Consider the following 25,969-nt stretch of genomic DNA (forward strand, 5'->3'; position numbering starts at 1 on the left):
CCGCATTATTACATCACTCTATTATGAAGCTTAGTTTGTTAACATGTGCTCAAAAGGAAAATAAAAACATGATACAGTTCTGCAGCTGAATTCTGCAACAGGCTGTAACAGGCTGAATTCTGCAACGATTGAAAATATAAGAAGAGCAACAATAGCAAACGCAACACCAGTTTTATGAATAATAACACAAAAAATCAAGAAACCATAAACATTTAAATGAATAGCTACTACATTCTTCTTAACACATCTTAATTTGCTCTCTTGTCATAAATATAATTTTTTAAATGTTTTTCATATCCCTGGAGGAGATGATGGCAAATTCTCCACAAAGAGGAAAGTGCATCATGTTTTATTTTAAAAGTGCTTCATATGTATGTGTTTTATAGATATGTCCCATAAGGAAGTTAATTACGCACGTGCAAAAACTTCCAATTGTGACTTGAATTCATAAACCTAATCATGGATTTTTGTGGTTCCTCCAGATGAGGCAGTCATTAACACAGAAGAAAGATCTGAGATGACATGCTTTGTACAGCGGAAAGAGCCCGAGCCACAGGTCAGGAGACCCACGTTCTAGTTGTAGCTCTGGTAACCAGCTAGCTTGTAAGCCCACGTGAGGAACAGCGGCTTCAGAACCTGGCGGCGGGCAAGAGGCTGAGCTCCAGAGCCCCTTCCAGGAATGCCTTACCTACAGTTCTAATGTATCTGTAGGTGAGGCATTCCTGGAAGGGCAAATAACTTGACCCAAAGACATGAAAAATACCTAGTCACACAGTTATTATTCTCTTACTGTCCTTATTAGTACAGAAAGAAATAAAAACTCCAAAAATACTTGACAGAAAAAGGTCATGTGAACGTCTTATGTTAAATCAAAGCTAGTGAAAACCTTCACAGTTATGGCATATGGAAAATCCACTATTCTGTGCAACAATGAGACAGAGAAAGCAACATCAGTCAGTCACTTAATGGCACATTTTTTCCCAAGTCTCAGAATTCTCTTGGGTCTAAAGCTTTAAAACTTAAAAAAAAAAAAAAAAAAAAAAAAAGGCTTATTTTGAGATTGTTTTAAGAGAACCATGATTCCCACAGTTCATATTTCTAGCTTTTTAAAGGAGTCCCTCTGAATTGTTATAATGATTTTCATGAAGATAGCTCTATTTTCAAATTTTACATAACGGCTAAAAGCTAAATAAAGTAAACCATTTGCCTTGGACTCTTTATTTTACATTACGTGTGTGTGTGTGTGTGTGTGTGTGTGTGTGTGTGTGTGTGTGTGTGTGTGTGTGTGTGTGTGTGTGTGTGTGTGTGTGTGTGTATGAGCTCATCTAACACTGCAGAAGTTTAACTCAGCAATTCTCATCCACGAGCTTGGACCCGTTTATTCCCCGGTAGGTCACTCTGCTGGGCCTCACCAGGACCCCATGGTTCGGCCTGCAGGTGAAGTAGCGTTTGTCTCCCACTGCCCCATCATTCTTTCCCTTGGCGCTTCGAAGCTCCAGTCCAAGCCAGATCCCTGAGGCAAAGTCAGTGGGGCCCAGGTACCTAACGGTGCCCATCTCGTTGGAGCTGGTGAGGAGGACCTGGGAGCCCTCGTGCAGCCTCACGCTCCCCTCCAGGCCGCCGGCCGAGGTGCTGCTGCTCCAGCTGCGGCGCAGAGCGGGCTTTGACCTGTGCAGAGGGAACGCGCGAGAAACTCTTAAGCACGAAAGCCACGTGACGCAATTCACCATATTCGTTTCCACAGCCAGGTCCACAAGTCATTCACAAAAGGGCATCCTTTATGTTCACAACTTGATCTTTTTTATTCTAAATAGCAATATTAGGATATACTTTTCTTTAACATTAAAACGTTTTCCTCTTCTGGCTGTTTTAATACTACCCTAATCTGGATTTAAGATTTCACTAGCAATTTATATATGTGCACGCCCTCGATAAAATAGCAATTAGAAAAAATACACCTATACCTGTTTAACAAAGCAAAAAGAAAAGAACCTGGTATTTTGGCTGTGATAAATAAAATTACATTTTGCTCACCTTTCAAATATTCCTTTACATGAAAACCATTTTTAAAAACTGTTAATCCACAACTTTAGAAACCACACACAGACACACACAGACACACACACACACACACACACACACACACACCCCTTCTATGAATGAACTCGAGTTACATTTAAGGGTTTGCCACTCTGCCTGTGACTAACAGGCAGGATCTTAGTTGCCTGGAGCAGGATCCCTCCCCTTTTCTCTACAACAAAACATTATTTACAAGGCACTGCCTCCTAGCACCCGCCACCAGCCTGACCTGATGACACAACTACTGGACACCCACACGTGGAACCCGTCCAAGGCCTCCTGCCAGTACTGCCCAGGGCTTCCTCCACTGTCCCCGGGCAGTAGCCAACTCTGCCCAGAACAGAAACATGCCCAGGAGCTTGTCCTATGACCTGAGACCTCCCAGAACAGTCATCCAGGAACCGCCACCAGTGGAGCCTTCAACCCGCCGTCCACGCCACCTCTCCTCCAAGAGAAACCCTTCTCCCAGCCCCACAGCAGAGACAACTTGGAGCCTGTTACCACAACTGCACATGGAGCCTGACTGTGAGCAGAGTCTGGGTCCTGCTTGGTTTCTATGTTATCGCGCTCTCCGTATTTCTAAATACGCTATAGCACACTGTGTCTCACTTCTTCCTGTTAACGACCCTGGAGAAAGGAAGAGCACTCTAATTTTATGGGTAGGAAAACTGAGGCCCAAAGCCTGTCCTATGCCACATCTGATAAATCCTGGTTATAAAATGTAATGGAAAAAAATATTATTTACCACGTCAAATGCACAAAGTTAACGAAGAAATACATAACAGCTGTAAGAAAAGTATAAATCTTTACTGAAGAATATACAAAAGAAAAATGAAAAAGCTTTGTTCCTGGATAGAAACATATATATATATAAAATATATGAATCCTCCCCAAAATGATTTTATTTTTGCAACCTGATGAAATTACTCGAATTTCACATGACAGTATCTATCATTTTCTGAGCACTTACTATGTGCCAAACACTTCACATATATTATCTCATCCAACCTCACCCAAACCAGTGAGGAATTTGAGGCTAAGAAAAAACAAGCTATTTGCCTAAGGTCAGAGAGATGGTAAAGAGGAGACCTGGGGTTCAGATCCAAGGTTGTTGTGTTCAGATCAAAGGCCAGGCTCTTGCTCACAACCGCAATGGCTATTAATAATTAAGAAAAGGTTGAAAAATAATAATATGGCAAAATTTACATTGCCATTATGTTAAATTATAAAATTACAATAGTTAAAACAATGTGGGGACTTCTCTGGTGGCGCAGTGGTTAAGAATCTGCCTGTCAATGCAGGGGACACGGGTTTGATCCCTAGTCCGGGAAGATCCCACACGCCGCAGAGCAACTAAGCCCGGGCACCACAACTACTGAGCCTGTGCTCTAGAGCCCGTGAGCCACAACTACTGAACCCGCGTCCCACAACTACTGAAGCCTACGTGCCTAGAACCCATGCTCCTCAACAAGAGAAGCCACCGCAAAGAGAAGCCCGTGCACCACAACGAAGAGTAGCCCCCGCTCACCACAACTAGAGAAAGCCCGCGTGCAGCAGCAAAGACACAATGCAGCCAAGAAATAAATTTTTTTTTAAAATGTGGCCCTGGCATAAGAATGTACTTTTAGTGACACAGAGAAGATAGTTTAGAAAAATACATGCAATTATTTCATATGTGATAAGAAGTAAAACTTCAAATCGGTGGGAAAGGAGTGAACATTCTAATTAGGAATGCTGTAAAACCTGGTCATTTATTTGGAAAAGAAGATGATTCTTACCACACACTACATATTTTAAAAATCCCCAAGAGAGTAAAGAGTTAAATGCATAAATTTAAAAAAAGAAAGAACTAGAAAAAAATAAAGCTATTCATCTGAACACACACACAGACATACATGGGTGGGGAGGGAGGGAGACGGACATGCATTTAAAAAGTATGGCACCTACTATTAGTTAATATGTTTTTTTCACATATTATCATGCCATAAAAATGTTTCATATCACAGCACAGCAGTCTTTAAAAACACTGCAAAAGTCACAGAGTACAATTATTAAAGAATAATAATGAAATTATTATTATTATGGGATATGTTAAGCGGAAAATCTTTCAAAGAGTATGATTTGTCCAACTTTGCTTAAAAATTCAGATACATGCATTAGAAAAAAGTTGGAGAAGTATATGACAAAATGCTAACAGTGATAATCTCATCTAGGTGATAAAATTACAGACGATCTTTATCTGCATTTAATTTATTGTAAACTTTTCAAATTTTGTCCAATCTACTTCCATAATCAAAAAAATTTTTAAGAAAGAAATAAGTAATAAATGAACTTGATATCCAAGCCAAAACTTAATAGTTTGGGTAAAGATTTAACATTCCAATAAGAATGATTTGATTCAAGTTATGTCAAAGCTCTAAAAGCCCAGGGAAGTGAGAAATTTTTAAATTATACTACATTTGAGAGTGTTGCTTATTCATTCAAAAACATTAACGGATCACCTATGAAATGGCAGGTCCAGAGCTAGGTTCCAGGAACTTGTGCATAGTAATCTGTAAAACGTTACAGATCCTGCAATAAAGATGTGTACAAAGCAGAAGGGGCACAAAAGAGGGAGAAATCTATCCTCACTCAAGGTCCCAGGGAAGACACTTCAGTGAAGAAGTGACACTTGAACAAATCTGACAGATGAGCAGACAGAAAAGGGAAGCAGACATAGTCATGGGAGCAAAATATATTACGTATAACTTAAAAAAAATTTTTTTTGAACAGCGCAGAGAGTTTAGCAAATGGTCACTTGTGAGGATTTTACCACGAGAGATAAGTCCAGAGAAACAGGCAGGCCTGTACGTGCTATGCCAATGAATCTGGACTTCATTCCGCATTTGAGAATTCAAAAGCTTTACAGGACAGGCAGAAAATGAGAACATGTGACGTGAAATGATGGAACCTGTGGCCAACTGGGTTATATGAGTTCTACCCAAAGACATTCAAATTTGAGCTGGCCAAATACATCATGTGGACAGGCTGGGTTCCACAGAGAGGACCCAATGGACTCTCAGGAGATGCACTCTGGAAACACGGGGAGAAGCTAAGTTGGTAATGATGGAGATGAGATGTAGCGACAGGTGAGCTACAGATCCCAGGCTGGATGCAGACGGTGGGAGAGAGGATGCCTGTGCCTACCAGGCAGCAGTGACACCTATGCTAACATCTCAAGCTCCCTGTGTTTATTACCCCCATGCTTGGCATTAGATATACTGAGAATTCTGAAGACAGAAAAAATTGCTTCCAACACCCCCTCCATCATTTTCTCCTCTGAATGAAGGTGTTCATCACCCCACCCCCAATAAGCCAACTGGAGAAGCACATCTGCTCTTTCTCAAAAACGGCGCAGGCATCTGCTGCTTCCCTTTCCTCAGCCCTCTTTTGCAAACATGCCCTTTGCCCCAATTCCTTCCAGTTTCTTACCCAGGGATTTTCATCATCTCTGACTATATTTTCCATGTTTCTTCTGGAAGTATCTTTTATTTTCATATGAATAGACAAGAAAATGGCACAGGGTTTGATAAATGTCAATAAACTCATTTTCTTAACCCACATTCTTCAGAATACATCATGCTTCCAGATTAAAAACAGCACAATATACAATCAACTCTGTCGCTTCAGCAGAAGGTCATCCAATCACTACAATGTTTCTTACCCCTGAGATCAGGGACAGGAATCCTAGGACCTAAAGTCTAAACACCTAATGTCTTTCTTTTGTTTCTTATAACACTGATCACCAAACATCTGGTCACATATTGTTTAAGTAAAAAATAAATAAGTTTTAAATTGATTATATATCCTCAATAAGAATATGTTTATTTTTTTTAAACAGGTACTAGTGTCAATCTGTAGAAGTATCAGTAAAGCTTCATTTATTTTTATTTTCAAAGAAAACCAACAGAAGTACTGATATTTTCTTCTCATGTCAACAGATCATCTTGTACATATCCATACCTGCTGTATAATTCCCACGGTTCAGATTTCTCTCTCCTTCCCTTGCTTCTCTGTATCATGTTCTTCCAGGCACCAACATCTTGACACTGATTTTGATACCTTTCCCCCTTCAAAATCATTTATATCCTGCTTGCCTCTTCTTAGTAACTTCTTCCATTCTGCCTAAGAACTCTTGAATATCTTCAATAAACTGGAGCATAAAGTTATTGCCCTTAAACTCTTTCAGCTACTCAAGTGAGGAGACCAATTTTAAAATCTCAGAATAGGTAGAGGTTTTGAGGAAGGGGAAAAAAACAAAACCAAACCCACCCAACTCTGCTAAACAGTACCTAACAGTGCCTCAGGACCCGTCAGGGTTCTCAAGTGAAACCTCAGGTCTTTGCGAGGCCTTCCAATAACTTCATGCCAGAATATTATATAAACTACCTGCCTGTTGCTCATGTGATCGTCAAGTTCTCTTGCATGGGCTATGATTCCTAGTGGCTTCTAGGGCCCCACAACTAGAGCACTTCCCTACTCAGCTAGATGTTTTTCCCCCAGGGCATTGTTCATAGATTAATTGGAAGGATTTAAAATTTAAAAAGAAACAAAAAACAAACAAACAAACAAAAAAAAAAACAAAAAAACACCTCCTAAACCTAATCAGTCTAGAAGAGCCTCATATTCCTCAAAAAGTTAAAAAGTTCCTAAATGTCTCAGAAAACTATTAGGGGGAGTAAACTGGGTCTGAGGTCTATAAATAGCAATATAAATGAAAAAGAGAAAAGGAGATTCTCTCTACAAAGAAACAACAACGAAAAAGGGAGCAGTATATTCTACAAGAGGAAGTAGGAGTATTTTTTTAAATAATAATAAGATTACCTTATGCAAATAGGCCTGACATTTCTTTTATGGACTTCCCAAAATATTAAATCAATTCTCTGACTAATCAAGTAAACAGAGTTTAAAATCAGTCCACCCTATTCAATGATAACACAGAATGTAAATTCCTCCAACTTCTATTAACAGTACTATAAACCTCTTTGAAAATATATTCCGTATACTACTTTTAGTCACTGGTGACATTTTTAATTGAGCTTGCAAAGGAGGGAGGAAGAACTCTTCTCACTGACACACTCATCACACCTTTTCTCCTACATGTTAAAATTCTACCATGCAATGTCAAAGACACAAAATCCCACTTTTATTTCTTCACAGAATCCTGTCATGTGCATCTTGAAAGGTGTTTTTCTAAATCTTCTTAATACTCACTTGGCAAAAGCATTTCTTCTGTTAATCTCTTTCTGGGAAGAAGCAGAAGTTGTACTGAAACTTCTCCTAAAACCTAAAAATGAAAGTTAAGGTCAGATGAGAAAAAATAAATCACAAATTCACAGTCCTTGTTAAAAGTTACCTTTTATCATTTCTTCTACAGATGTTCTATTTTACCAAGTGTTTCTTTGGAAACAGAAAGCAAAGAAAATAAGTATGTATAGAATGTAACAGGAGTTTAGATTTCTTGACGATTGTTACCTTACCTTTCTTATCAAACTATGCAGTACATGAATAAGTTAAGATCATGACATTACTTTTGGAGGTTTTTATTATAAACTTCCCTGAAAACCAAATGAAATCGAATTATACATTGATAAAGCTTATTAGTCTTTTTACTCTCAAATATTATAATCTTGATAAATCGTATTTAAAAAATAAAAGGATAAAAATGGTTTAAAAAAACACTACCACTAAATATACCCCATTTATAAAATTCTGAACAATGAATTTCAGAGCTTATGACTGTTGGCATCCCCAAATGACAGAGTTTTTAAAAAAAAAAAAAAAAGAAAAAGACTTCACAAAAGGTAAATTTTTTAAAAGATGTTTTTAAAAAAGAATGGGATTTCCAGTTCTGGCAGTTATGGCACACCAGGTGTGCTGAATGAATCTCTTGAATGGAGCAAGTATAACTTAAAACAACTATAATTTTTTTTTTTTTAAATACTGTTGACCTCGTACAAGTGGCACGATTCCAAAGAGGCCAAAAACCAAAAGGAGAAACCATGAAAGGTTTCCCCCAGAGCAATCTAACCAGCTTGTACCCCAGGTCTACACTGCCCTCCAGAGAAGCTGGGGCCTGCCAAGATGGGTTCCTAACAAAAGTGAGGGTCCCGAGCAGCTCATCCTCAGTGTAAAGGTAAATGAGAAACACCGTGAAGCACCACGCAGATGAACACAAAGGAAAGCAGCTGTGTCAACTCCACTGTGCAGAAAGCAAAATTTTCTCCCCTCAAAATTTGTGATCGTTAAGCCAAGTTCATTTTACCTGTGCAATGTAAAGACAACAACAACATTGCAGAGAACATAGCTAAAGTTGGCAGCGCCGCCAGGCAACCAGCAGAAGCCAACACAGGCACACCTCAGAGAGGCCGCAGGGCCGGTCCCAGAGCACCACAGTGAAGCGACTATCTCAACAAGACGAGTCACAAATTTTTTGGTTTCCCGGGGCGTCTAGAAGTTGTTTACACTATACTGTAGTCTATTAAGTGTGCAGTAGCATTATGTACAAAAAAAAAAAATGCACACACCTTAATTTAAAAATACCTTATTGCTAAAAACTGTTATCCGCCATCTGAGCTTTCGGTGTCACAATCTTTTTGCTGGCGGAGGGTCCTGACTGGCCAGGGTGGTGCTTGCTAAAAACGGGGGGGTGTCCGCGGCAATTTCTTAAAACGTGACACCAGCGAAGTGTGCCACATCGACTGACTCTTTCTTCCACAAATGACTTCTCGACGCAGCATGTGATGCTGGTTGACAGCACTTTACCCACGGTAGAACTTCTCTCAAAATCGGAGTCAATCCTCTCAAAGCTGCTGCTGCTGTATCAACTAAGTTTATGTAGTGCTCTAAATCCTTTATCGTCATTTCAACCGTCCTCACAGCATCTTCCCCAGGAGTAGATATCATCTCAAGAAACCACTTTCCTCGTTCATCCATGAGAAGCAATACCTCATCTGTTCAAGTTTTACGATGAGATTGCAGCACCTTGGTCACCCCTTCAGGCTCCATTCCTAGCTCTCTTGCTATTTCTACCACATCTGCAGGTACTTCCTGCACCGAAGTCAGGAACCCCTCAGGGTCGTCCATGAGGGTTGGAACCAACGTCTTCCAAACTCCCATTAATGTTGATATTTTGACCTCTTCCCATGAACCACGAATATTCTTAACGGCACCTAGAATGGTGAATCCTTTTCGAAAGGTTTTCAATGAACTTTGCCCAGATCCATCAGAAGAATCACTGTCTATAGCAGCCATAGCCTTACGAAAAGTATTTCTTAAATACTAAGAGTTGGAAGTCTCAAAATTACTCCTTGACCCATAGGCTGCAGAATGGATGTTGCTTTAGCAGGCATGTAAACCACATTAATCTCATTGTAAATCTCCATCAGACATCTTGGGTGACTAGGTGCATTGTCAATGGTAATATTTTGAAAGGAATCTTTATTTTTTCTGAGCAGTAGGTCTCAACAGTGAGCTTAAAATATTCGGTAAGCCATGTTGTAAATATATGTGCTGTCCTCTAGGCTTTATTGTTCCATTTACAGAGCACTGGCAGAGTAGATATAACATAAATCTTCTTTTAAAAATAAATTTATGTATTATTTTTTAAATTTATTTTTGGCTGTGTTGGGTCTTTGTTGCTGCATGCGGTTTTTCTCTAGTTGCGGCATGCGAGCTTCTCATTGTGGTGGCTTCTCTTTTTGCGCAGCACGGGCTCTAGGCACATGGGCTTCAGTAGTTGTGGCACGTGGGCTCAGTACTCGTGGCTCTCAGGCTCTAGAGCGCAGGCTCAGTAGTTGTGGCCCATGGGCTTAGTAGCTCCACGGCATGTGGGATCTTCCCGGACCAGGGCTAGAACCCATGCCCCCTGCATTGGCAGGCGGATTCTCAACCACTGCGCCACCAGAGAAGTCCCAATGTAACATAATTCTTAAGGGCCCTAGGATTTTCAGAATGGTAAATGAGCACTGGCTTCAACTTAAAGTTACCAGCTGCATTAGCCACTAACAAGAAAGTCAGCTTCTCCTTTGAAGCCTCACGCTGACTTCTCCTCTCTAGCAATGAGAGTCCTAGAAGGCATCTTCTTCCAGTAGAAGGCTGTATCATCTACACCAAAAACCCATTGTGTAGTGGCGCCACCTTCATTAATGATCTTAGCTAGATCTTCTGGATAACATGCTGCAGCTTCTACATCAGCACTTGCTACTTCACCCTGTACTTTGAGGTTATGGAGATGGCTTCTTTCCTTATACATCATAAACAAACCTTTGCTAGCTTCAAACCTTTTCTTCTGCAGCTTTCTCATCTCTCTCAGCCTTCATAGCACTGAAGAAAGTTAGGGCCTTGCTCTGGATTAGGCTTTGGCTTCAAGGAATTCTGTGGCTGGTTTGATCTTCTGTCCAGACCATTAAAACTTTCTCTGTATCAGCAAATAAGGCTGTTTCTTACCATTTGTGCATTCACCAGAGTGGCACTTTTGATTTCCTTCAAGAGCTTTTCCTTTGCAGTCACAACATGGCTAACTGGTACAAGAGGCTAGCTTTTGACATATCTCTGCTTTTGACATGCCTTCCTCACTAAGCTTAATCATTTCTAGCTTTTGATTTAAAGAGAGAGACATGCAACTTTTCCTTTCACTCAGAGGCCATTGTAGGTTATTAATTGGCCTACTTTCAATATTTTTGAGTTTCAGGAAATAGGGAGGCCCGAGGAGAGGGAAAGAGATGGGGTAATAGCCAGTTGGTAGAGCAGTCAGAACATACACATTGATCGATTAAATCTGTCATTTTATATGGATGCGGTTCATAGCGCCCCAAAACAATTACAATACTAACATCAAAGATTACCGATCACAGACACACCATAACAAACACAATAATAATGGAAAAGTTTGAAATATTGTGAGAATTACCAAAATGTGACCCAGAGACATAAAGTGAGCAAATGCTGTTGGAAAAATGGCGCCAACAGACTTGCTCAATGAAGGGTTGCCACCAACCTTCAATTTGTAAAAAATGTAGTATTTGAGAAGCAAAAAAAAGCAAAGCACAATAAAACAAGATAAGTCTGTATAACCTTCTCAAGAGGCATCAACCCAGGCTTAGAAGAATTCCCATTCATTAAATTCTAAGTAAAATAAGCATTTCACAACAATAAATTACAAAATTCACAAGGAAAGAAGGTGCCACAAGTTAGGCTCAACAGAAACAGATGGCAGAATGAGACTCATAAAGACTTCAGATCTTGAATTATTAAACATAAAAAGTAACAATATTTAAAATGTTTAATTGCATAAAAGAAAAACTTGAAAATGTGGGGAAAGAATAAGTGACAATAAATAACAACCAAACAGACTTGCAAAAAGAAAAAAAATGAAAAATTTATAATTAAAAAACTTTGAGGCTGAATTAGGCAGTAGAATAAACATAGCAGAAGAAGGAATCAAGAAACAGAAAGCTAACTCTGAAGATACCCGGAATGCAGTCCTGAGAGACAAAGTTGTGAAAAATGTGAACGAGGCATGGGAAAGTGAAAAAGTGGACTATACTACTCATCAGAGTTTTGGAAGGAGATAATAAAGAGTATGAAGGAAGAAATATTTTCAGTATATGGGCAAGAATTTTACAGAATTAATCAAAGATACTAATTCCAAGATCCAGGAAGACCCAAGATGCCAAACAGAATAAACAAAGGGAAATCTCCATCTAGACACAATCATAGCAAAACTGTACAACACAAAGGAAACAGAGAAGATCTTTAAAAGCAGTCAAAAAGCAAAGATAAACCACCTACAATGGTATGGATTAGACAGACTGATAGGTGATTTCTCAAAAATTTGACAGAAGACAGAAAGCAGAAGAATTATATTGTCAATGTGCAGGGAGAAAACAGCTTTCAAACTATAATAAAAATTGTACCAATTTTTACTTTTACTCAGGAAAACTATCATTAGAAAAGACAGACAAAAACTGAGTTTCCGGGCTTCCCTGGTGGCGCAGTGGTTGGGGGTCCGCCTGCTGATGCAGGGGACGCGGGTTCGTGCCCCGGTCCGGGAGGGTCCCGCATGCCGTGGAGCAGCTGGGCCCGTGGGCCATGGCTGCTGAGCCTGTGCGTCTGGAGCCTGTGCTCTGCAGGGGGAGAGGCCGCAGCAGTGAGAGGCCCGCATACCGCAAAAAAAAAAAAACCCTGAGTTTCCTACCAATAGACCCTTTCTAAAAAACAATATTTAAGAATATAGATGAGGTAGAAACAAAATGATTTCAAGTGTAAGTTCTGAGGATAAATGACTAAAGATATCGGTAAATATTGATATGTATGAGCAAACTAAATAAATATCAATTATATAAAAACTATTATAATAATGTGAAATTTGTGAGGGAAACAAAATAGAAACTCAGTTTCTAAGGATTTCCTATTATTTGAGAAAGAGTAAACATAATGATTAACTTTAGGCTTTTCTAAGTATGTATGTCAAAGTACTTAGAGTAATTACTAAGAAGCATATTCATAGAATGTAATTTTTATATAAGTAGAAAATTAAATGGAAAAAAGAGAGGGTAGCAATATAACCAGAATGAAGTCAAGAAAGAAAAACATTTAAGTACAAAAAAGTTGAAAAACTAGAAAACAAATAAATACCATAAATAAGTCCAAATATATTACTAATTACAATGAATGCAAATAGGTGAAACTCAGATTAAAAGGCAAAGGTTGTCTTTTTCTAAAAAAAGTAAAATTCAGTTATATTTTATTTAGAAGATATTCTAAAAACATGAGAACATAGAAAGATTAAGGCAATGGCTAGAAAAAGATTTTTTAGGCAAGTACTTAACAACAAGAAGGCTGATACAAGGTAAAAAGAATTACTATAAAGCAATACCACTTACATTAACACCAAAAAAAACAGAAACAGGTAGGTATAAATCTAATAAAACATGTATAGAGTCTGTATTAGGAAAATTATAAAACTCTGATGAAAGAAATCAAAGATCTAAATAAATGGACAAGCATTCCATGTTCATGGATAGGAAAATTCAATACTGTTAAGACATCAGTTCTTCCCAATTTCATCTATACATTCAATGTAATCCCAATCAAAACACAGCAAATTATTTTGTAGACATCAATAAACACACTGTAAAGTTTATATAGAAAGGCAAAAAGCTCAGAATAACCAGCACTACATTGAGGGAGAAGATCAAACTCCACTACTAAACTTGAAGAATTTCTATATGGCTGCAGTAATCAAGACAGTGTGGTATTAGCAAAAGAAAAAGACAAATAGATCAATAGAACAGAATAGAGAGCCCAGAAATAGACCCACACTAACACAGTCAACTGATCTTTGACAAAAGAGCAAAGGCAATTCAATGGAGAAAGGATAGCCTTTTCAACAAATATGGTGGAACACCTAAACATTCACATGCAAAATAATGAATCTAGACATCGACTTACACCTTTCACAAGAAATAACTCAATGAATCATAGATATAAATGTAAAACACAAAACTACAGAACTTCTAGAAGATTAACATAGGAGAAAATCACGGTACCTTTGGGTTTGGTGGTGACATTTTTGATACAAGACCAAAAGCACAAGTCATTAAAGAAAAAATTGATAACTTGGACTTCATTAAAATTAAAAACTTCCACTCTGTGATAGACACTGTTAAGCCAATGAAAAGACAAGTCACAAAACATGCAAAAACATAATGGTTTGCTATTTTGACTACTTAAAAATTTAAAACTTCTGCTTATCAAAAGATGCCAAGAAAGGAAGGGGGGGTGCAAAAGACAAGTCAAAAACTGGGAAAGATATTTGCAACAAACAAAACTGACAAAATATTAGTGTCCAAAATATATAAAGAAACCTACCAATTACTAAGATAAAAACAAACCAACCAAAAGAAAAATGGGCAGTAGACGTGAATAGGAACATCGAAGAAGAGGAAATGTATATGGTCCATAAACATGGAAACAGGCCCAACCTCATCTGTAATCTGAAAAATGCAAATTAAAACCACAAGGAGATACCATTTACACCCATCAGATGGGCAAACAAGACTACTGTTGGTGAGGTGAGGAGGAACAGAGACTCTCATCCACTGCCCATGTGAACAGTTTGGCACACCCAGGAAGACTGAAGATATGGATATCCCATGCCTGGCAATCCTGGATAAACTTTTGCAAATGTGCACCATGGCATAGTTTCTAATAGTTAAAAACAGGATATAAACCCAAATATCCATCAAATATAGAATGAATAATGTATTTCAATGGAACACTAAATAACATAGCAAACAACAATCAAAACTAAACTTGAGGACACGGGGAGGGGGAAGGGTGAGCTGGGATGAAGTGAGAGAGTGGCATTGACATATATACACTACCACATGTAAAACAGACAGCTAGTATAGGAAGCAGCCACAAAGCACAGGGAGATCAGCTCCTGCTTTGTGACCACCTACAGAGGTGGGATAGGGAGACTGGGAGGGAGACGTAAGAGGGAGGGGATATGGGGATATATGTATATGTATAGCTGATTCACTTTGTTATACAGCAGCAACTATCACAACAATGTAAAGCAATTATACTCCAATAAAAGATGTTAAAAAAAAACTAAACATATATTATTTATTGACATATCTATCTATGGGGGATAGACATAAAAAAAAATCAAGGGAATAATTAACATAAAATTCAAGATGCATAACCTGAAGACAGAGTATATGAAAAGGGAGGCAGATGAGACTCAGGGGATACTCAGGGGTTTCTATAGGACATACAGGTAATCATCATCTTTGGCTATGGGGTGGGTAATAGATGTTGCTTATGATTACACGAACTATACAAATATATTTCACATACTCTTTTCTATACATATATACTTTACAATAAAAATTTTTCAATGAATAAAAGCAAAGAAATAATTATTAGCAACATAAAACTGTGTAATCTTACCAGGATAAGAATGATTTTGTTTATTTGAAGAAATTTCTGAAAGAGTGTCCAGGGAATCTGTTACTCTGTGAATAAAACAAATAATGCAAACCTCATTAGAAGTAGCTGGTCTTCAGATTTAAGACTGGTGCTTAACTGAGGGTTTCACACCAATGGTTATTTCTTATTTCACTCATTCGACAAGCATTTACTAAGCATCTATCATGAGCCGGGGATGAACTTCAATCTAGCACCACAGACAGGCAACAATCAGACAGAAGAGGTCCTTGTTACATAAGCATAGTAAGTACAGAGAAAGTCAACTTCAGGTGAATTCATTTCAAATAGGGGCCTGACTTTGCTTCTTTGGAGCTTTATTTTCAAAGATGAAACTAAAATATGTGAAAATTTTATTTTATGTTAAATTTAACAAATGTTAGGTTATAACTGTAAAAACACCACATTTTTACATTGAAAAAACATCAGCTGAGTTTGTGTATACATGTGATTTTTCTGATAAAACTGGCTAATATGATTCAACATGTTTTATTTTATACTTGACTCTAAGTACAATCATAAAGGTCACGTTCCCGATAGGTCTATTTCCTTAATACTCAGATCATTCTTTATTTTTAAAAAGCCAATCCTATAACAGTCTCATTTTCTTCCAACTGTTTAGTGACCTAAATCTGCAGTCCTCATTCTATCAATCACTTGCATCAGCACACTTTGTTACCATAAAGAAATCCTGCAACTCTTACAATATTTGCAATTTCATCTTGCAATTCACATGCATCATTTCCACAAGATACATAACATACAGCAATCAATGAGGGACTAATGAATGCAAAGAATATGACTTGATGAAGAGGACAGATACTTGAATTAAGCTGTGATGGAGAGCTGAGAACTTAATTCTATAAGTGATCAGTTCATTAGTAATAAGTATGTGATGGTATGAACTGAGAATAAGAAAATTAATGCTATGCTGATAAAAACCACTTGAGCAAAAAATAGACAGAGAGAGAAAGATTAGATCCAGTCAGTGTCTTAGAACTTCTCTAAAGTAATACTGGTTGATATATAAGTTAATAGAAGAAAAAGCATTAACTAGATGATACTTGGGTGATAGCAGAAAGCCATTCAAGCAGAGGAAAGTACCATGTGCATTCTGGGACAGGAGGCACATTTCTTAATGGAACTATTAAAATAAAAAATTTTTTAAAGGCCAGCTACAATCTGGGGAGGAGTGCAATGCAAGGTGAGGTTGTGATTGGTCACTATGTGATTGTTCTCTCAGCAGTTCCTAGTTTAAAATTCTTCCTTCTTGAAGATCAGTGTTATCTTTAAAGAGCTCCAAAGCTGGTTTAAATTAGAAACTCCTCAAAATCAGGCACCGTGTCTGTTTTATTTACTTATAGAATGCCTAGCACAGCACAAAGTGCTAAAAGACACTTAATAGTATTTGATGATGATGAATGAGACAATCAGGAGATGACAGGAAGACAGCTGGATAGAGACGGCAGTTCATGTAGAGAGAGAGCCCCGCTTCTTCTAAGATGAGGGGGCTGCTTTTAAATGAATCACCTTAAAGAAGACCAAATAGATGGCAAAAAAAAGTAAAAAATGTGTGTTGCACAAACAAAGCAAGAAAAAGAATATAAAACCAGGAGAGAGAAAGAGGCTTCACAATATAACAGAGAAGAAAGCTGTTAACAGCATAAAAAACACTGAACAAAATTTGATCAATATTTACTGTGCATACTACATGCCAAACTGTGTTCCTTGGGTAATCAAACATGAGACGGAGAACCCCAGTCCTCATGACTAGGAGACAAATAAAACTTATGAGAGACTGTAGCAATGTGTTAATGAAGATTTGTTCAAAGTAATATGAGAACCCAGAAGACTGACTGGTGACTCAGTATGGATTTTATTCCCAAATCAATCATTTATAAGATATAGGTCCTAAAGAAAGTCACTGAGCCTCTTTTAACCATTATAGGGTAATGGTTAAGAGTACACATTCTGATACTAGACTACCTGGGCTCAAATCTCGACTTGGGAGCCGTGAACAACTGCACAACCCACTTAACCTCTCTGTGCCTTACTTTCCCCACCTGTGAAATAAGGGTAACTGCAGGACCTGACACACAGGGTTGCTGCAGAGCAGTAAACAATACATACAGTGTACTTAAAACAGTGCCAGCACGTGTAAGTGCCACTAGCTACCACCTCTTTTTCTTCATTTATAAAATGACTACCAAAAAACCCCAGCAAACTGCCTAAAAGCAAGGGCTTAGGAAAAAAACAACAGCAAAATAACAAACTTGGGCTGAGTCCAGCTCCACCATTAACTAGTGTGGGAGATCAAAATACCCCACCCAAAACATGCCACTCTGGTGCAAGGATTATTTTGAGCTAAAGACATTTGAGAATCAACAAATGCAGGAAGAGGCTTTCTCTGAACTCCCCTTATCTGCCTAAAACAGATCTTCCCAAAAAAGAACTGAATTGTCATGAATCCCCTTCCCGGGAGTTTCATCAAGCAGAGAAGACTGACTCTCATCACAGGAGAGAGCATGAGGAGTTAACACCACACCCAGACAGACACTGTCACAGACTATCATACCGCCATCCATTTTCCTAAGGGCCCACTAATCTTTCCTAACATCATCTGCTCCCCCACAAGTGGCCGTTCTCCCCCTCCCTTTCCCCTATTACGACGGTCTATAAACTCTCCAATCTCACCACTACTTTGGGCATTCACTGCTTTCTGTGATGCCCCCATGCACGTAAAATTAACATTTAATAAGTATGCATGATTTTTCTCCCGTTCATCTATCTGTTGTCAGTTTAATTCATAGACAGGACAAGTTTTTCGTCCCCTACAGTAGCTATATGACTTTAGCAAAGCTACTGTATCTCTTGTAGCTTTTCTTCACCTGCAACATAGGAATAATCATATTACCTTATACCTCACTGGGCCTGGGGGAGATTTATGAAGTACATGATACAGAGCCCACCACTTACTAAATGCTCAATAACTATTTGTACAGGTCCTCCTCAACTTACAATGGGGTTACGTCCCGATAAACCCGTCTTAAGCTGAAAATGCATTTAATACACCTAATCTACTGAACATCATCGCTTAGCCTCGCCTACCTTAAATGTGCTCAGAACACTTTGATGAGTCTACAGTTGGGCAAAGGCATCTAACACAAAGCCTATTTTACAATAAAGTGCTGAATGTCTCATGTAATTTATTGAAGGCTGTACTTCAGGTGAAAAACAGAATGCTTGTACTCGTACAGAAGGGTCATAAATGTATTGGTTGTTCACCCTCGTGATCACGTGGCTGGCTGGGAGGTGCTGCTGCCCTGCGCGGCATCTCGAGGGAATACTGTACTGCACATCGCTAGCTCAGGGAATGATCAAAATTCAAAATTTGAAATACAGTTTCTACTGAATTCTTATCGCTTTTGCACCATCATAAAGTCAAAAAATCATAAGCTGAACCACTGTAAGTCAGGGACCATCTGTAGTTATTCTTTTCCAGCTCACCTGACCAAATACTTATTAGGATCAAATGAAACATTTAATTGAAGGTACTTTATAAACTGCAAAGCATTATACGTTAAATGCTATAAAATCATAAATAATAAGAATTATACTAAGTACATCATAGAAGAAGGAAAAGAATACAAAAATTACATGTAATTATTCAGTAAGAAAAACGAAGTGAGAAAGAAAATGGATATAAAAACTGTTAAATTTGCCAGGAGGCAGTCGCACAGTCTAGTTTGAAGGGAACAAGATGGGACTCCCAGGTTGCGATCATAGGTCTATTCTCATGAATGTGACTATACCATACATGTTATTTCCTATTTAAAGATGACTATCCCATTTCCCATCCACTGAAAAGCATATCCAGCCAACTTCTTTCAGCACATTAAGTCATTTCACACAATAGTACCTGGAATTTCATAAGGAGTCACTTCTGCTCAACTTTTGTTTTAAAAAAACCAGAGTGAGCTGGTACAGAAGTGTACTATCTTAAGAAGAAACACCAGGGAGGTATATTATATATAATCCTTGAAGCTTCACTTCCCCCAAAGATCTACTGCTTATCTATTTTTGAAAACTAAAGAAATCACAGGAAAAAGCCATTTTGGTTCCATTAGGTTTGTAGGAGAATGAATGGGGTGCCTGCTGGCAGGAAATTTAATGTAGTTAGGATGTGACTGAAGCAATCAGAGAGCATTTTTACTTTTGTTTGCATGACAGATTAAGCTTGCTGCTCTCACTGTTCAGAGAGGCAAACACCACTCCTAATAGCCTACACATACTCACAGGGTTTGCAAATGAGGAATAAAGGAGGTTTTTAAAATTGCAAATCCTCAGCAAAGCAAATTTAGCTTTCCATGAGCCTTCCCTCTGAAGAAGGTGGTTGGTTAACCCCTTGAAAGAAGACACGGGCTATCGTCAGTGCATGTCTTTAATATAAAATTAGGGACTCTAACTATAACCCACTGCACGTTACAAAAAGTTCTTGTGAACAGTGTAAATTTCATTTTTCTCACCTTTGTACCCTGGATGGGGGAGCAAATATTCCATATCTTGGGGAACAACTAAAATACTGCACACCTCCAACTGAACCATCATTCTTGCCATGGGGTTTATCAAGCTCTATCCCGTACCAATATCCTAGAACAAGAACATGGGATTTTAAAAGCATCTGCACTTTATCCAAAATTGTTATGCTATTATACAAACCCAAAGTCTAGATGGTTTAACACTTTCACAAATGACCAAAATCCTCATGATCATTAAGCTTTCGAGTGGTAAAATTATAAAACAAAATTTGAAAGTTTGAAAAATGAACTAGAAAAACATTTTACAAGCATAATTGCAGAGTTGTACATTAAGGGAGAAAGATAAAATGTACCAACACAAATTTGGCAAGGATTAGCTATTATACAAGTAGTGTATGACCAAAATATATCTAAAAGCTACAATAAGAAACTGTCCTTAACTTGGTAGTATGGTCTGTTTAAGTTGAGAGCAGTGTAGCATGATACTGAGATGTATAAATCATAAAATGAATATGCAATCTTTTCATTTTACTCTCCCAGTATTAGAATACCACAAACAGTTCTGAAATAATTAAAGGGGGACAAAAATAATACGGAAAATATGACTAGACTTCATGGTGACTCTTCTTTTTCTTTCATTTTTTCCCTACCCAGGAAGGAAAAATAAATCATTTTTAACCTAAATGAAAAGATTTAGGTTAAGTTAATAGGAATAATTTTCTAAAAGGCTTTTAAGTATTTAAAAGGGCCCACTCTGAGGAGAGTAATAAGATTTTCTTTTCTAGAGAGCATAAAATTAAAATAGTGAGGTTGCTTTTAGTGTGGCAAATATTAGATAAATGGACATATACTCCTAGAGTAATGGCTCTGGATGAGGGTACCTCCAGTTCAGTTAAAAGTACCTGACAGTCCACTCATTTTTTTATTTACAAGTAGAATACAATAGTAATTGTATGTGGTCTCTTAGAATCAGTATCAAATAAAAAAATAAGGATATAGAAATTGAGAAACTTATTACAAATGACAAAATACAAAGATACTGTTCCCTTCAGATTAATAGTTCAAAGAGTCAACTATATAACCTCTAAAATGACAATCTAGAAGCTCTTAATTTTTTTCCTCTAATGTTCAAAAAGATGATACCTGAGTCCATTCCCGATATTGGAGTTTTAATTGAAAAGACTAACATAATGCGTGTAATTGCCTTTTATACTTAAACAGTCCTACCCTGCACAGGTACAGAGTGAGGTATATGAACCCACTGCTCAGCCATACTAATGCTCAGTCATCGCATTTCTGAATGTCGCTAACTGGGTTACTCTGGTTGCCATTGTTATTTCTGAGCGCCACAGTTATAACTTTCCAAGTTTTACTTCCTTCTGCCTTTGATGCTTTCCTATATAATTTTTGCATTTTCCCAATTTAATACCCCATATCACTGCTACATGTTTACCATGTAACTCCTGAAAGTGTGTAGCACACAGCAGGAAGGCATTATGGCAAGTGTTAACAATAGTGACTGCATACTGTCTGGTAGTGGTGAGGAATGGACATCTTCCCATGTAAATGGCAAATTTCTCTCAGAGGTGGCACGGATAAACATGCTGCAGGGGCTAAACATGCCCTCTGTCAGGTCTAGATCTTATCATCTATAAAAGGCCTAGATACTACCACTGTCCTATAGAACTGATTGATCTAAATTTTGATGCCACAAGAAATATATGCTACTTCTTTCTGAAAGAGCAGGACTTCAATGAAAAATTTCCAACTTTTATATTTGCTTATTACTTTTCAAATTTCTAAATGCTCTACACTAGGAGTTTAAAAATTAAAAGTCAACCTAAAACAACTGCATCCAAACAAAACAAACCGTTCAAGCCTTGTTTAATAAAACCAGAGAAAGGAAACTCAGAAGACATGGTGATTGTGGAAAAATAACCTATCTTTGGGATTCCTAGGTTTTTATTTGAGAACCATATTAAGAACATTCTAACTAATCTCAATTACTACCTGGTGCCCTAAGAGAGACATGAATTATGAAACATATAGCCCATCTCCAATCCATTAGTAGTTGGACTGCAATTATAAATGGTACTAATGAAACAAGAATGTGTTTCTACAGGCCTTATGGACAGAGGCACTGATCGTCTTTTCATGGATGTTTGTAGAGAAAATGGCCTTGGGGGATGGAGACAGAGTCTCCCCCTGGCACAAAAGACAGGCATGCTTATTGTCTAGTACTAAGGTTCAGATTCCTTAAGCTCGGGGCTCCTCTCCTATAGTATAAACCACTGGGTGTTCAGGTGTCACCTGGCCCTCCCTATCTCACCCTCTGGGAACTGGGGCTCAGGAAACAGAAGAAAATGCTGCCACTTTGGCTACCACTGTTGCAGAGAGCACTGAGGTCCTCTATCGCTGACCCAGGGGCTCACCATCTTCTGCCAGCATCTATGAAACCATGGCAATCCAACTTGTTAATTTGCAAATAAGGTAAAATCTCAGATCCTTCAGAGTTCTTGACAGAAGGCTACAAACTTTTTTAAAAAAATCAATGTTCTAGGTAACCTCTTCCTAAAATGCTGCAATGCCACCATGTGTCAAAACAGCATACTGCTATTTAAAAATACAAACATGGTTTTATCCAACTGGCTTCTGTTTAAAATTACAATCACTGAAAATATAAAAGAAAGATAATCTTTACTTTTGGAAACACAATGTTAAGTCTAGATTGGAATAAATATATAAATACACAAACATCCATTTTTAAGATCCCAGAGTACGCAAACGTTTTTCATTTTCCTTTGAACCGCTTTGTTTGCTTTTCTCTCCAAGCCACTCTGTTAAAAGCTGTACGCAGTAAACTCATTATCCACTCATTTTAAAGATTATGCTTAGCACAAATCTAATCCTAAAATGTTTTCTCTGTTATTTAGCACATTTGGCAATCAGTGAGAGTAAAACTGGAGAGTAACAACTAATTTTAACTTTAGACAATTTAAAACACAAATGGCAAGAAAAATTTGTAAGTAACAATCAACCTGCGTAAAAACTGTCTGCATTTGAATCAATGTTTTCCATTTTCTGTGCCATAGCTACCACCCACAAGAACTATTAATCAAGAATTCTCTATAAGTTTTATTTACATGTAAAATTTTAAACCTTTTGTTATCTAAAGAATTCAAGTTGAGCAAAGACCATACAGATGAGTTACCTGGAGCAAAGTTTGTTGTCCCAAAGAACTTAATGGTACCAATTCTCTGGCCTACCACCAACACCCTATCTCCAAGGCGGAGTTCTCCTTCACAGCGTGCATTATTTGCTACAGATGCTGCTGAGGAATTCAAACCTGTTTTGGGGTTGGTTGGGGAAGGAGATGGGGCAGGAAAAGAGAAAAAAACAAAGGGAAACTCAAAAAGCACATAAGCCAAAAAACTACTATTTATTCTAACCAGTCTAGTTAGTTGGAGATTTCAATATATGCGGCCTTTCCTTATACACAGGATCTAAGTTGTGTTTCTCACATGTGAAGTAAAGCTACTCAAAAGAAGTTTGAAGGGTTTCCTGAGACACTCATTGCCACAGGAACTTACACTTGATTCCTGGTGAAGTATCAACTTTGCCCTGACTTCCTGGTGGCACTCTCCACTAGAAGAGAGGTCGGCACACCTGTTCTGTAAAGGGTTACATAGTAAATATTTTAGGCTTTGCAAGCCATACTACTCTGCACAGCTACTCAACTCTGCTGTCATAGCACAAAAGCAGACAGACAAAATGGGCACAACATGTTCCAATACAACTTTATTTACAAAAATAGGTGGTAGGTTCGATTTGCCCATTGGGCATAGTCCACCAATCCCTATTCTAGTAAAATGCTAGAATCATAGTAGTTCAGTGGGACTCACTGTAAATGATACACACACAAACGTAATTTAAAAGTGAAATTGCTATAAGATTCCAATTACCCCAAACTGATTTCCTTATTAAAGACAAAAGCACTCCCTGCCCACCAGACCTTGATTCAAACCTAAACCCTGAAACTCCCACTACTGAACATCAGGAGTCCTGGAGAAACACTGTCTTGAAAGCTGTTCAACTATAACAGAGAAGAGGTGGGCCCCTGAGGCTTCTCCCATCCGTCCATGAACAGATTTGAGTGGCTGTCATCTGAGAAGGCCTAGGGAACCCTGCGTGAGGGTGTGGGATAGAGGGTAAGTCAGACTGTTAACAGGGAGAAACTAAAAACATGGTAACAAGTGAGGAACACAAACTCAGGGAGAAGGAAGGTCTGGATCAAGTGCATACTAAAAAGTCCTCGGCCCTCAAAATAACTAACATTTCCCAAGCACTTCACAGTTTACAAAGTGCTTTTCATGAGAATTATAATCATAGATAAGAAACAAACTCAGGAATTAATGAATACACGGTGTTCATAGGGAGTAGGTGGCACACCTGACTTAAAACCCTGACCCTGTGACCCCGCACTGTCTGCAGACAATGGACCAAGGACAGAGAGTTCAAGGTGGAACACAGTGGGGCTGAGCTCACAGACTTCCTCCGCAACCTCTCCCATCCCCCAATCCCTTCTTTCTGCTCCTCTTTCTCCTTAATCCTTTGTCCTCAGCTTCCCCAAAATGTCCACCCTCTGCAGTCCACATCTACCCCAAAAGCAAAGCGACAGAGAAAGAGGAATATTTACTCACTCTGGCAATAATTTCTTAACGAAACATCTCTGGGGTTCGCAACTTTCTCTCACACATCTCCCTCCCCTTTTAAAAGGACCTTCTCTCACTCTAATTGATAACTCTCTTCATCTCTACCATTATTTAGGTCCACAAACCCCTCAAATTTATAAAAAGAAAAAAAGGTTAAGTATGTAGGCACACTAGAACTACCTTATATAAAGGGTAAAAAAGATAATTCCATACCCACACATAAATTTTAAAGTCAATGTCAAAAGCCCAAATTCCAAATGAAGAGGGCCTTAAAATGTAAATAAAATGACCACAAACGGGATTGCTACATCACTGCATCTTTTCACCTCTGTTCCTCACAGCATTAAAGAGAAACTGGTTTCAAGGGAAGAGGAATCTATTCAGAAAATAAATATTCAAGCAAAGTTTCCAGGTTCTCCACTTTTAGGGCCTCAACTTTTAACTTTCAGTGTTACTACTGAGGGTTTGTTTGGGTTTTCTTCCCCCATACAATAAAGTATCTTAAAGAGAAAAAAAAATCCCTCATGAACATTTTCTACAACAAAATATTGGTTCAGTACAAGTATTAAAAGTATTAGAAAAAGTATCTAGTAATAACTATGAGGCTCATTAAAAATAAGTTATGGGCTTCCCTGGTGGCACAGTGGTTAAGAGTCCGTCTGCCAATGCAGGGGACACAGGTTCAAGCCCCGGTCCGGAAGTGTCCCACATGCCGCAGAGCAGTTAAGCCTGTGTGCCACAGCTACTGAGCCTGCGAGCCACAACTACTGAGCCCGCACGCCACAACTACTGAAGCCCCCGCACCTAGAGCCCGTGCTCCGCAACAAGAAGCCACCGCAATGAGAAGCCCGCGCACCACAACGAAGAGCAGCCCCCGCTCGCCGCAACTAGAGAAAAGCCCACGCGCAGCAATGAAGACCCAACACAGCCAAAAATAAATAAATAAAATAATTTTTTAAAAATAAATAAATAAATAAAAAATAAGTTACACCAAAGTGGCTTCATTTTCTTTCTATGCAGGACTGAACTGCAACAAAATTCAATATATATGTTGATTTCAACAAGAAAACGTGTTTTATATATCCTTACACATAACTGAAGAAATGTGGACTGAATGGGATCATGCAGGCTTCACAGCAAGTTAAAAAGGTTATCACTGTCAACCTCTCCTACAGTTTTCGACTTGGCTAAAAATAGAGAAAGCATGCTATTTAAATAAGAAGATAACACAAAAGTGTGTGAAAAAGCTATACACAAGATGTAAAAAACAAAATTCAGAGGGATAAAAATTCAAACATTAAATTAAATGAAAATAAATGTAAAGTCCTATGTCAAGCCACAAAATGAAGAGACTTAGCATAAGGCTCTGTTTGGGCCAATGACATAGTGTGGTCACCAAAACTGCATGAGTAGCCTCAGAATGGACTTGTACTGAGAGGCAGTGGTTCAGCTCTCTACCAGCAGACTGGAAAGGGTCTGGGGACCCTACAGCATGAAGAAGAGCTGAAGGTACTTGAGACAGAGGCAGACTCTGGTAGCAGCGAAGCATCAGATAGACCTGCAGGTGAAGCCCAGGTGTGCACTTAGAAACTGCCACTGTGCACC

The 25,969-nt window shown here is 38.4% G+C and overlaps 1 protein-coding gene across 3 annotated transcripts in view; it reads right to left on the minus strand.

Moving 5' to 3' along the window:
• Positions 1 to 1,236: 1,236 nt before the first annotated feature.
• Positions 1,237 to 25,969, minus strand: part of CLIP4 (CAP-Gly domain containing linker protein family member 4) — a 60,924-nt gene continuing 36,191 nt past the window's right edge. For all 3 annotated transcript variants that reach the window (XM_059078772.2, XM_059078773.2, XM_059078771.2), the window contains exons 12-16: positions 22,864 to 22,998; positions 19,641 to 19,764; positions 15,079 to 15,143; positions 7,333 to 7,405; positions 1,237 to 1,668 (exon numbers count right to left, since the gene is read on the minus strand). In XM_059078772.2, the coding sequence (XP_058934755.2) occupies positions 1,347 to 1,668; positions 7,333 to 7,405; positions 15,079 to 15,143; positions 19,641 to 19,764; positions 22,864 to 22,998 (719 nt within the window). In that variant the 3' untranslated portion in view covers positions 1,237 to 1,346. The remainder of the gene's footprint in view (positions 1,669 to 7,332; positions 7,406 to 15,078; positions 15,144 to 19,640; positions 19,765 to 22,863; positions 22,999 to 25,969) is intronic.

This window comes from Kogia breviceps, chromosome 11 (assembly GCF_026419965.1).
Source record: "Kogia breviceps isolate mKogBre1 chromosome 11, mKogBre1 haplotype 1, whole genome shotgun sequence".
Lineage (NCBI taxonomy): Eukaryota > Metazoa > Chordata > Mammalia > Artiodactyla > Physeteridae > Kogia > Kogia breviceps.